The following is a 13,329-nucleotide window of genomic DNA, read 5'->3' on the forward strand; positions in this document are numbered from 1 at the left end:
TTTTGTGGTCCAGGGTCACAAATGTGTCCCATGGCATTAGACTGCCTTTGCTTTCTGGCGCAAGGCGTTGTGATTTTTTGGAGAAATTTTAGATCTATTTTACAATCAATCACCATTCCTCACTTCCGCCTGATGAGCACGCGATGGCGCCATGAGGCCAAATAACGAGGTTGCAGGTGGACTCTGGCTCGCGGACGGGCTTTAGGACCGCTGGGCGTGTGTGGCTCCGCCGTAAGCCGCGTCTCTGCTGAGCAGCTCGTTGTTCAGAGTCGTTTCGCCGAGCATGTGGTGTGGCAGTGGCGTTACTACACTTGCCGCAGTCACTGACTAAACCGACTGAGACCGAGACTCCGCTTTCTGACGAGCGCAAGGAAGTGTGACACGCGAGCAGCAGGTCAAGAGCGATGAAAACCGAGGGAATTGAGGGCACCGAAAGGTTTCTGAGCCCCGGTAAAGGCCGGGGACTTAAAGCCACAAAACATTTCAAAGTTGGTGATCTAGTGTTCGCCTGTCCGGCGTTTGCTTACGTGCTGACCGTGAACGAGAGAGGCGGACACTGCGAATGCTGCTTTACCAGGTCAGCGCTCCTTATAAGTCCACGTCTGACACTTCGTATCTTTCTGCACGAGACTAGAACCTCATGTCGTGTTGTTTACGGGTGTTTCATTTGACAGTGCAAGTACGCAAAGCAGCATAGTAATATTTATTAACTTTAATAATAGTTCACAATCAAATTTGTTTTGATAATGACAAGTTTGACAGGCAGATAATCTGCATTCACTTCGGGGCTGATTCCTCTTAAAGATGGCTGGCACATGCTTTTCTGTTTGCACTGCTGTTTAGATGCTGCTGGGTCATGAAGGGTGACCCACTTTGTATACACATCCAACATGGCCAGTGAGTGCTCTGGAGGAATGTTCAGTGCAATCTTTATGTCCAGGCAGACAGTCAGTAAATGTTTACTGGAGACTTGTGTGATGGGTCTATACTAGTTAAATTCTTAAGATGCATTGACAGTATATCTCTTCTGTAAGCAAATGTCAGTTCAGACTGTATACATTATTATTTTATGCATTTAAATTAAAGCTTTTGGTTTTATTGATGCATATAATTACAGCATAACGATTTGAGGTACAACAGAGTTACTTCGAGTTTAGAATCAGTGGATTTGTCAATTATGATTTGTACAGCTTTCGTATTGTTACACTGGAGAAAACCTGACTTTATTCTATGGAACAAGTAAGGAGATGTAAAATTTAGCATGAAAAAAAAATCAGCCATTTATATTTTTGAATGAATGATGTAGTTTTTATTTTGAACAGTTCAACCATGCATCTTTTCAAATGTTGTAACTTGATTTCAAAATAATCTAAGTTGATTTTCTGGTGATGTAAGTGGGACTTCTCCAATCATTTAGTCTGCTTAAACTCTGACTACATGTCAAAATCCAGTCAACAACTGATGCAAAGAACCAAATTCCCACTTTACTTTTTTTTTTATTAAATAATCTGTTAGACTCTGATCTGGTGCTACTTCCAGTTCATTGCGACTTCAAAAGCATAGCACGCTTAAAAATGAAATTTCTGTCATCATTCATTCACATTCATGTCGTTCTAGATCCATGTCTAAGACTGATTCATCTTCAAAACACAAATTAAGATACTTTTAATTAACTTCTTTTCCTCCATTGAAAGTCCATACTACCAAAACATTGATGCTTCGAGATGTTCATAAAAATATTCATATGAATTAGGTAATTTAATCCAAGCGTATAAGGCATAGTTTAGCTAAAATGAATATTTTGCAACCATTTACTCACCCTCTAAAAACTTACTTTCTTCTGTGGCACATAAAAGAAGATATTTTGAGATATTTGTGTTATTTGTCAGTGGGCACCAAAACGGGTTACAGACATTCTTCAAAATATCACCTTTTGTGTTCAGCAGAAGAAAGTCATACAGGTTTGAAACAATATCAGGGTGAATGATGATGATGATGACGGAATTTTTGAGTGAACTTTTAAGGAGAATGACAAACTCCACTTTTTATTGTATGGACAAAAGATGCAATAAAAGTGAAAGGTGACTTTGGCTGTCATTCTAACAGCTCCTTTTGTGTTCCACAGAATAATAAAAGTGCTATGTGTTTTGAAAGACGTAAGGGTAAATAAATGATGACAGAAATACATTTTTGGGTGAACCGTCCCTTCAACAATAGTGGCATGCTGAAGGGTGAATTGAGAATCATCTGACCAGTTAAACTATTTGTTATTTCATTCACAGGAGAGAAGGGCTGTCGAAGTGTGGAAAATGTAAACAGGCCTATTATTGCAATGTAGAGTGTCAGGTAAGTCTGTTTGTGATCTTAATGGGTTGATGAAGGAAATGAAATCATAGTCTCTGTGTGAATTTGCTCCATTGACTTTTAAAAAATAGTTCACTCAAAAATGAAAATTCTGTCATTATTTACTTCTTCATATACTGTGGAACACAAAAAGAGATGTTTTTTTTTAAAGAATATTCAAGCCAGACAGTGCATAGTGACCAGGCTGTAAAGCTCACAAAAAGGAATAAAAAAAAACTAGCTTTGCAACATCTGCTATGAATGCTGTGTAGTGATATAGTGTGAACTGGTCAAAGCTGTTATTATGTCATAGAATGTAATGCTGGGATGCTGTATTGACCAATCAGAAGCCACAGCCATAATGATCTGTTCTATAAAGTTAATTTTGCTCTGTCAGCATATATCAGAGCTTTTTTCCCCTATGCTTAGTACTTACACTACAGTGCTCTAATTGCGAGGATGGTCCCACTGGAGCAACGATAGCTGAAGTGCTTTGCCTGTGTATGAGTCAGAGTAGTACAGTCTCAGGATGAACTCCATAGATAATGGACTCTCTTCACCTGGATTCAGACCTGCAACCTTTGTGTTAGCAGCTCAAAATCAGCTGGACCTCCACCACTCTTTGCTGCATATTTTAGACCAATTTTGATCCATCAATTCTCCAAAGCAATCATCCTGTGTAGGGTCACGGGTAGCTGAACAGTTTTGATATACATGTACTAATTTGCGTCGATGGTAAATACTAGTTGATATGGTTTGATTTAGACAACATAGTCTGCAAGAGTGGCAATAATGGCAGTTTAAGTTTAAAGGAAAACGTACTACCATTCAAAAGTTTGGGGTCAGTCTGATTTTTTTTTTTAATTCAGAGAGGATGCATTAAATTCATTTATAAATAATCGGCATATTAGAATGATTTCTGAGGGATTATGTGATGTTGTGGGATAATGGATGCTGAAAATTTTGCTCTGCTATTAAAGGAATATGTTGTTTAAAATATATTGACAAAGAAAACATTAATTTCAAATTGTAGTAATATTACTGTTGTTACTTTTTTAAATTATAACATTTAAGAGACTTTTGAATGGTAATGCATCTCCCATCAATGCAATAATTCTCATATTGATTTTTTTCCTTTCTGAAAGGCTTTAAAATATTTATTTTATCTCATAAACGTTGTATAAGACCGCACAGTTGACTCATTTCCTCATTCATGAGTTCCTCTAGGATGAGCAACAGGGAAAGTGGTCTATGGAGACCACAGCCAGAGTGGCAGCTCTGTAATTGATCTTTGCTGGTGAGCGCCAAGCAGAGTCGAAAATCCAGCACTGAAAATAAAAGATCATCAATAATCCATTTGCACTCTACCACAAGGCCCTTCTGTCTCGTCCCTGCTGTTTTTGTGCGTTGTACAAGTTGTGGCATTAGAATCAGCCCATCCATCGTCCTACGGCTGTTTGGTGTTTCTGTTCAGGCTTGTCCCTTTATATGTCCTTGTTTTTCTGTCTGAACTGTGTTGCATAGTTACATAGATGAGCATTATATGTTAAAGAAATGTCATCCAAAAATGAAAATTTGCTGAAAATTTACTCCCCATTAGGCTTCCAAGATGTATGCAGGTTTGTTTGTTCATTGGAAGAGATTTGGAGAAATGTAGCATTGCATCATTTGCTCACCAATGCATCCTCTGCTGTTAATGGGTGCCGCCAAATTTGAGTCCAAACAGCTGATTAAAAGATACAATAATTCACAATGTAATTCACACGATGTCTTGTGAAGCGAATAACTTTGAGATGAACAAATCCATTATTAAAACATTTGAATTTTAATCCGTTACTGAGCTATATAGTCCACTATCAATAATATTGCTTTCTCCAGTGAAAAAGTTGTCTCGGCTGAATCAGGAGAGAAATATCCACAGATCGAGCACTGTTTACGAGCAAAAACAATTCAAAACTGTGGATTTTGATGTGAGAGGACAACAGCAGATGGACTGTGTCTCGGGCTTTAAAGCAGTGGTCTCAAACTCAATTCCTGGAGGGCCACAGCTCTGCAGAGTTTAGCTCCAACCAGCTCCAAATCATAACTGCTTAGACGTTTCTAGTAATCCTGAAGACCTTGATTAGCTGGATCAGTTGTGTTTGATTAGGGTTGGAGCTAAACTGTGCAGAGCTGTGGCCCTCCAGGAACTGAGTTTGAGACCAATGCCTTAAAGGAATAGTTCACCCAAAAATGAAAATGAATTAATTAATTACTCACCCTCATGTCATTCCAATCCTGTAAGACCTTCATTTATCTTCAGAATACAAATTAAAAGGGTTAAATTGTGTTCCGAGGACGGACAAAGCTTTTACAGGTTTGGAACAACATTGGGGGAAGTGATTAATGACAAAATTTTCATTTTGGGGTGGAGTATCCCTTTAAGATACTTTTAATTAAATCCTAGAGCTTTTTGACCCTGCATAAACATCAACGTGATCAAGGCCCAGAAAAATAGAAAGGACCTCGATAAAGTAGTTCAAGTGGTTCAACAGTAATATTATGAAGCTATGAGAATGCTTTTTGTGTGCAAAGCAAACAAAAATAATGACTTTATGCTTTATCAACTTAACCCGGATGCACTGCGCCTTGCTTAAAAGCAGATCTTCGTAAACATCTCTGAAGATTTCAAAAGAGAGGAAGACTTTGGAAGAGAAGAAATTGTAAAGTTGTTATTTTTGTTTTCTTTGCACACAAAGTATTCTCATAGCTTCAAAGAATTAGGTTTGAACCACTGATGTCACATGGGCTATTTTAACAATGTCCTTACTACCTTACTGGGCCTTGAACGTGTCTGTTGCTGTCTATGCAGAATCAAAAAGCTCTTGGATTTCATCAAAAATATCTTACTTTGTTTTTCAAAGAATGAACGAAGCTCTTACGGGTTTGGAACAACATGAGGGCGAGTAATAAATGACGTAATTTTTATTTTTGGGTGAACTATCCCTTTAAATTGATAGGCTGGATATTCCTTTGTTATTGTCAGGTTCTCCAAGGAGGAAATGTAAAGCATATTTATTTTGTCATCCCAACTATTATGCACCACGGTTTGCGTAAATGACTTCCAGGAAGTCTCACCCCAAAATCACACCATTGATTTTGACGTCTGACCAAAGTGTTCAAATAAACAGAGAAATGTTTTGATGGCACCACACTGTTTACACTCCTTAGAAAGGAAGCTACAAATGGTTGTCATTAGCAAAGGAAGAGTATTTTATTGCAGAAAAACTACACCCTTTTGTCCACTTAAATATAAAAAGCAAAAGTCAAAAAAGAACAGCAAACCAATATAGTTTAAGCACTGATCATGGAGCAAGTCTGCGTAGCCTGTTTATTTTAAGGGACTTGGTTGTTGCTCTATTCCTAAATTGAGCTGGAAGTCGTTCTGGCCGCGCTGTTGCTATGACAATCCTTCTTGAATGCATTAGGGATCAGTTTCTGTTTGCTCGCCAGAACACAGGTTTTAGTTTATTCGTTGCCCAGTAGCCTGTGAGGCAGCCTGAGACTAATTCAGAGTCTTATCTCTCAGGAATTCTCGTATTCGCCTTGAGGTTCCATTCAATTTGAAAGCATGACTCCTCAAACGGAAGCGAGCCGACATCTGATCTGTTGTATCAAAAGCATATCATTTCAAAAAGAAGAGCTGTGACCCTTCATACTGGGTTTTACTGAGCTCTGAGTGTGTTATGTTGTTCGTCGGAGTATGTGTTATGATCTGCCGATGCAATGTAAAATAAATATCACATAATACCTTAGTGTAGGCACCCATTCTCACTATTAACTAGTTGCTTATTAGCATGCTTATTATCAACATATTCACTGTTTATTAGTACTCATAAAGGACATATTCTGCATGAATATATTCTACATCCCTAATCCTACCCAATACCTAAACTTAACAGCTACCAAAAGTCGTAGTTAATGGTTTGTTAATAGCGAGAATTGGACCTTAAAATAAAGTGTGACCAAATATGCTATATTTGTGTGAAAATAAACATGTCCTTGTCCTTCCCTCAGAGAGGAGACTGGCCCATGCACAAGCTGGAGTGCTCAGCCATGTGCGCTTATGGAGAAAACTGGTGTCCATCAGAAACAGTGCGACTGGTCGCCAGAATAATTCTGAAACAGGTGAGGACGGGATACGTTTTTGGCATGACAGTAGAACTCTGTATTTATAATTAAATAGTTCACCCAAAAAATTAAAATTCTGAACTCAAAATAACACTTTTTTTTTTTTTTTTATATATATATACTGTTTTTTGCCCATACAATGACAGTCAGTGGGGTCCAACATTTAATTTTTGGGTGATCTGTCCCTTCAACACAAAGTGCCACACTGTATGACACATTCAGACACACTCAGATTGTAATATTATTACTTTGGTTGCATGAATGCCAAATGCTCTAGCAGTGTTGTTTTAGCATTCCTTATATACTATTAAAGTATTAATTATCATTTTAATTTTAGTTCAAGCTTTAGGAAATTTGTTGTGCTTTTGTAATTTTTTGCTTTACTTCAGTTAATGAAAACAATATTAATAGCTTTTGGTAACTTTTCATACACATGTACTAAACGCTATTATTACACTTATGATATATTGCAGACTAACACGCTGTCCCTAGTTGGACGTTTACAGTGAATTGACTAATTAAGGTAGTAATTCTATTTGAGTCTCTGCTAGAACTATACTGCCTGTTAGAACTTGGCTGTGTAACTGTGTTGAGGAGGCAGCTCTCCAGCTGGTCTGCTGTAATAATGTCTATAGCTACAGCCACTCTACTCATGAGTACTTCAGTTCACAGAGTAAGAGAGGTCTAGTGCAGTCACAATTTTCACTTGCCAATTACATAAGTCATTTTGCGGTGCCGCTTCTGTAGTTTAGAATAGTTTTAAGTCAGCAATGTCTTCAGATCCTGCAGCTTTACATGAAAAACAGTGATATTGATTATTTTCTCTGAATGTATTGAAAAAAATCATATCTGTTATAAGAGGTCAGAGAAGAGGCAGCTTGCTCAAAAACAAATCACTGAGGAATATAATCACCACGTATATGATTTGTACTATTACACATTTTCTATTTTAATATATTTTAAAAGGTCATTCATTTCTGTGATGGAATAGCTGTATTTTCAGCAGCTTTACTCTAGACTTCAGCGTCACATGATCCTTCAGAAATCATTGTGTTTCTTGAGCACCACATCAGCATATTACAATGTATTTATAATGTGGTAAACACTTGTACTGCTTAATATTTTTTGGATACCATGACTCATTTTTCAGGATTCATTGATGAATAGAAAGTTCAAAAGAACGGCGTTTATTTGCAATAGCAGTCTTTTGTAAAATTATAAATGTTTGTGTCACTTTTGAGCAATATATGATGGACATTGTTTTAGAAATTAATAAAAAAAAAAAAAAGTCTTCATTCATTCATAAATTAGCTCCTCCATCCGATGGGCTTTTTATTCATGCATTGAACACTCACACACAGTATTGTGGGAGATCATAGGCAGCGAAAACGGCACACATCTCTTCACTTGTCTTCAAAATCCAGCCTGATCAAGGAATTTCAGACAACAGGATGTTAACCAAACATTGGATTTAGATGTGGCATGTTGCCCTCCCATCTCCATATGTTGCCTATGAAGGCAGCATTTATCGGGGTTTCAGACACAGGCAGAAGGAGTATGAAGAAACTCAGATCTTCCGGCTGTACATGTTACATTGCGCAGATGATTAACCTTCACAGGTGTGAAAAGACTGATTGGTTTTCTTTTTTTTTTTAAAGGTCGCCAGTAGTAATATTTAGTCTTTTTTTAAGAATCAGTACAATCCAGTGTGCAGCTGATGATTTAGTCTAAGTTTAGATTTAGCTTGTTCAGTGCTGCTCTGGCACATATGGTGCTACCATGTGTTTTTCATGGATGTCTTTTTTCCTGAATGCATCAGCCCCGGCAGCTCTCTCTGTGACTCAGTTAGCCGACACATGGCGCTTTGTGTCACACAGCAAGCACCGTTAGACAGTTGGCTGGAAAACTGTTGTCTTATCAAACACTGAAACAAGTATTTGTTTTGCATGTTTGACCGTTTGCAAGGGTCACATCAAATCTAACTTTTTAAAAACATTTTCTTGTTTTTCAGAAGTGCCAAACAGAAAGGACTCCTTCAGAAAGAGTGTTGACTCTTAGAGAATTAGAAGCACGTGAGTGTCTAGTTGTTCTCTGAGTGAGCCAAACATTATCTTTATACAGTTTTAAAAATGCAAAGGCTTTTGCTTAAATGAGGATTTGAAGTCGAAGTCAGTAAAGCCAGTGACTTTCCACCCCTGTTTAATGACCCTTACCAGCTGCTCTGTTGGCTGTCTCAGATATATGACGCCTGGAGTAGGACTTCAAGCCTTAGTCTGTGTCTCAAATTGTAACTAGTGGAGCCACAAAAAAAAGTCAGACATTGTGTGGTTTGATGTAAAGAGAGCCGTTTCTGCTGTTGCCCTGAAAATTCAATTATATGTTATTATACTATCCAGGTTGTGGCATAATATGGATAATGTAAGACTGGAGTCTTTTGGAATATGAAATGTGAATTGCCTTTTCTGTGCATGTTTGTCAGATCTGGACAAACTAGATGATGAGAAGAATGAGATGAATGATACAGACATTGCTGCACTACACCACTTTTACTCCCGACATCTCGATTTTCCTGATAATGCAGCACTTACAGAACTCTTCGCTCAGGTAAAGCTACCTGATTTTCATTTCTGTATAACTTTGGAACTTTTTTACTAAATTAATATAGAGAAATTATCATTTTATTTGATATGATTTCATGGATATGCACCAATTGAAACAATGCATTAAATCGTGGAATAAACAGAAGTATTTGAAAATGACTCGCTTTTTTGCTACTGAATAAAAAGCCAAATTAAAATAATCACATTGCATCAAAAATCATACAGATTAAGTCTTTTATATATGAAATTAAGTTTTATATTGTATTCATTATTTAAGTTATGAATGCATAGCTTTTAAAATAAAATAAAAAAAATTCCCCCAAAATGTTTTTCCAAAATGTCACCCAAAAATAAAAATGATCATTTAGTCAACCTGTATGACTTGCTTGCTTCTATGGGACTTAAGAAAATTATATTTGTTTTCAGTGCCAGTGCTAATTAAACAATATCTTCTTTTATATTCCACAGAAGAAAACAGTCACACAGGTTAGGGAAAGTAATTGATGACAGAATTCTCAATTTTGGGTAAACTTTGAAAGTAATAGACTCTGTCATTCTCCTCTGTATGGGAAAAAGATGTGATCAAAGTGAACAGTGACTTTGACTGTCATTCAGTCTAGCATTTCATTTTATGTTCCATGGAAGAATGAAAGTATTAAGCGTTTTGAAAAATCAAGCATAAAATATTTTTCACTCCAATCCATATACTCCATTCGTGAAAAGTTCCAAGTCTGTGTGTCCATGGCATTAATGTGATGAAGGTTTCAGGCAAATGCATGATGATTCCTTCCTTTCTACACCATAGGTGAACTGTAATGGTTTCACCATTGAAGATGAGGAGCTGTCTCATTTGGGTTCTGCTGTATTTCCAGAGTAAGGTTCATAGAAATCAAAACCATTGCCATGATCTCAATATGTTAAATACTTAAGAGTAATTTAATGTTTTTATTGTTGTTGTTTGTGGTAGCGTTGCTCTGATGAACCACAGCTGTAGCCCGAATGTGATTGTGACGTATAAAGGTACAGTGGCCGAGGTGAGAGCCGTGCAGGACATCAGCCCTGAAGAAGAGGTGAGACAAGCCACACCATGAACATGAGTCAAATTAAAAAACATTGACTTTTTATTCATGAACATTGAAATAAGCATCACTCAAATTATATGTTCAATATAATGCTCAGTTTTTGCTGAAAAGCAACAGCTCTTCAGTCTTTACTTACTGGCCAGACCTAATATGATTTTCCATTGTGTTACATTCAAGAAGCCTTTGTTGTGTATAATTTAGCATTATAGCATGCATTGTCATTAAATTGTAATGTGAAATGTAAAATGCTTTGTAATATTTTCCTGAAAGTCAGTATTGAATTTCCTGACCTCTATAATCTTATAAGTATTGCATAATCATCTCATTGCTAATTTAATTGTGGTATATTGTGTGACAGTCCTCTTTGTTTGTCTTGAATAGATCTTCAACAGTTATATTGACCTCCTGTATCCAACAGAGGATCGAATTGAACGGTTAAGAGATTCTTACTTCTTCACATGTGACTGTAAAGAATGCACCTCTAAATCAAAGGTGAGTGTCAGTTTAACCCTGTAATAAACAGGTTTTCAGAACCCCGTCTGATGTAGAAAGGCATAGGAAATCGTGATTTTCAGTTTGTTGCACATTATTTTTTGTATGTGTGTGTTTGTGCATTTTAGAGCATGGACAAATGTGTAGTAATGGTTTAAATAAAAATTCATATTAATTAAAGAACTCAAGTTGATATGAGTGGAATAACAGCTTCTTATTTTATTTTTAGGACAATGCCAAAATGGAGATCCGACAGAAGCTTAGCACACCTCCAGAGGAAGAGGAAATCAAACAGATGGTGATGTATGCCAGAAATGTCATTGAGGAGTTCAGGAGAGCGAAGCACTACAAAAATATCCTTCATTGGCTTTTTCTCTTTTGGATTCTGGGGTGGGTGGGTGTTTGTAAATGTTTATAGTTCTGTGCTATTGCACAATATTTTGAATCTGGGACAATCCAGAGGCAGTGGGATATTTTTAGTCTCTGCTTGACTAAGCCGTGCTAGCCTTTGGGATATATTGTCACAAAACATACACTAGTGTTTTTTTTTTTTGTTTTTTTTACAATTCACAATTGCTTGTGAAGTCTGGGAAAAGGTAGACAGAAGCAGATCAATAGTGCTTAATCTTTGTAACCCCAAGCTCCCACTTTGTCAAAGACAATACACAGTACTAGTCAAAAATGTGGGGTCAATTTTTTTTTTTTCTGGTGAAAGATATCCATACTTTATTTAGCAAACATGCATTAAATTGATCACATTCTTCACAGACTACACTGATAATAAGAAGTCATGTTCCTTGAACACTAAATCAGCATATTAGAATGATTTCTGAGGGATCGTGTGACACTGAAGACTGGCGTGAAAATTCAGCGTTGCCAGGAATTAATTTTTACAATATATTAAAACAGAAAACGTATTTTAAATATTTCACAATATTACTTTTTTACTGTATTTTCGATCCAATAAGTGCATAAGAGACTTCAAAAATATAAAAGAAAAAATGTATATCTAATATCTTGTATATATCCCAAAGTGAAGGTTTTGTGGAAGTTCCTTAACTGCTAAGTACCCCCCAGTGAACTGCTGGAAATCTGTGAACTAAGCCTAGAGAAAATGGGTTCCATCTTTGCCGAAACCAATGTGTACATGTTGCACATGATGTATCAGGCAATGGGAGTCTGTCTCTATATGCAGGATTGGGATGGAGCAATGAAATATGGAGAGAAAATTATCCAGCCCTACAGGTAATGCTGGGTCCGAAGCATTTCCTTTCTAAATGTCTTAATTTTTTTCTATTTTACAAGTTGAATAATAATGAACTCATTGTGTGTCCACTTTATTAATAATATTCACTGCACATATCTTTCTAGTGTGCACTATCCACCTTACTCACTGAATGTGGCTTCTATGTACCTGAAACTTGGAAGATTGTACCTAGGACTTGAGAAGAGGACACAAGGAGTTAAAGCTTTAAAGAAGGTAAGACTAGCAGTGCTAATGTAATAATAATGCAGTATTAGATGTGGGTGTCCCTTTTAAAATCCAAAATGGAAAATATTAATTGCTGTAGATATTTTTAGATACATTCAGGCTTTACAAATTGTTGTGGATGAATTTGTCACAGGCTCTTGCAATCATGGACGTTGCCCACGGTAAAGACCACCCATACATCGCTGAGATTAAGAAGGAAATAGAAGAGCAGAAATAACGGGAAGACATGGAGGAATATGCATCAAACGCTGGCATGTGTCTTATACCTCTCCTGGGAATGTTAAAACAAAGTGATGTCAAAATTGTCTGTTCATCTGAGATGTCATTTAAATGACTTTTTGGTTTGTAAATAGATGGCCTGAGTCTGAAATATTGCTTGTATTGTCTGCACTTTGAACAAATGTGCTGCACTGTTTTCTGTGAAGAAGGGCTAAGAATTAAGAATCGTATCAATATATGCCGGGTTTTTAACCAATATTTTGCCCTCTCATGTAGCAACGATATACAAATGTAAATCATTTATATATTCTCAATAAGGCGAGAAGACTCTGATCACTGATTCTGTTTTACTTGCGTGTTTGCATGGATATTGTTTTGCGCTGATCAAAATATATCATGGATACTGTTAAGATATTGGACTTCCAATCAATCAGAGCATTTCATAGTGTTACTTTCATTATTGCTTATTTGTTTGTTAAATGTTTGTTTTGTTTAGTATTGTGAAATTTTGACAGGTAGCATGGGCAAAAAAAAAAAGGAAATTAAAAAAATATGCAGACTGCCACATGCAAAATTTTCATGTGACACTAAAGTAATAAATCCCTTAAGACAAAAACTGATTTCTTTGATTGCCATTTATTTACGACCATATATATGTGTATTAAATTAACACATTTATCTTTGTATCACTAAATGCATCCAGCGACTTGAAATCATCATCATCTGCTATTGTTTTTGTCATAAGTCTCTACATAAGCTGTGTCGCATCCCTGGCTGTAACCATGGTGATGAAATCCATATATGGCTCTCATACCATCTGCTGTGACCCAGAGCACGTGTTTGGCAGAGCCCTATGGAAGCGGTATGGTGCCATTCATCTTCCCGCAGATCACTGCATTCGGGACTGAAGTGTAACCATTCAGAAGTGCAT

The 13,329-nt window shown here is 36.8% G+C and overlaps 1 protein-coding gene across 2 annotated transcripts; it reads left to right on the forward strand.

Moving 5' to 3' along the window:
• Positions 1–209: 209 nt before the first annotated feature.
• LOC306850230 (N-lysine methyltransferase SMYD2-A) lies at positions 210–13,010 on the forward strand. 2 transcript variants are annotated; one of them, XM_079385742.1, is made up of 12 exons: positions 259–577; positions 2,283–2,346; positions 6,400–6,510; positions 8,525–8,585; positions 8,993–9,117; positions 9,919–9,986; positions 10,081–10,183; positions 10,577–10,687; positions 10,917–11,040; positions 11,758–11,932; positions 12,059–12,167; positions 12,313–13,010. In XM_079385742.1, exons 1-12 carry the CDS (start codon positions 405–407, stop codon positions 12,394–12,396), a joined length of 1,308 nt encoding a protein of 435 aa, XP_079241868.1. In that variant the 5' UTR covers positions 259–404; the 3' UTR covers positions 12,397–13,010. The 2 variants fall into 2 exon arrangements, with proteins under 2 accessions (XP_079241869.1, XP_079241868.1); XM_079385743.1 differs by lacking the exon at positions 2,283–2,346 and having other exon boundaries at positions 210–577.
• Positions 13,011–13,329: the final 319 nt, after the last annotated feature.

The sequence above is a fragment of the Barbus barbus genome, assembly GCF_936440315.1.
Source record: "Barbus barbus genome assembly, chromosome: 30".
NCBI classification, from domain to species: domain Eukaryota; kingdom Metazoa; phylum Chordata; class Actinopteri; order Cypriniformes; family Cyprinidae; genus Barbus; species Barbus barbus.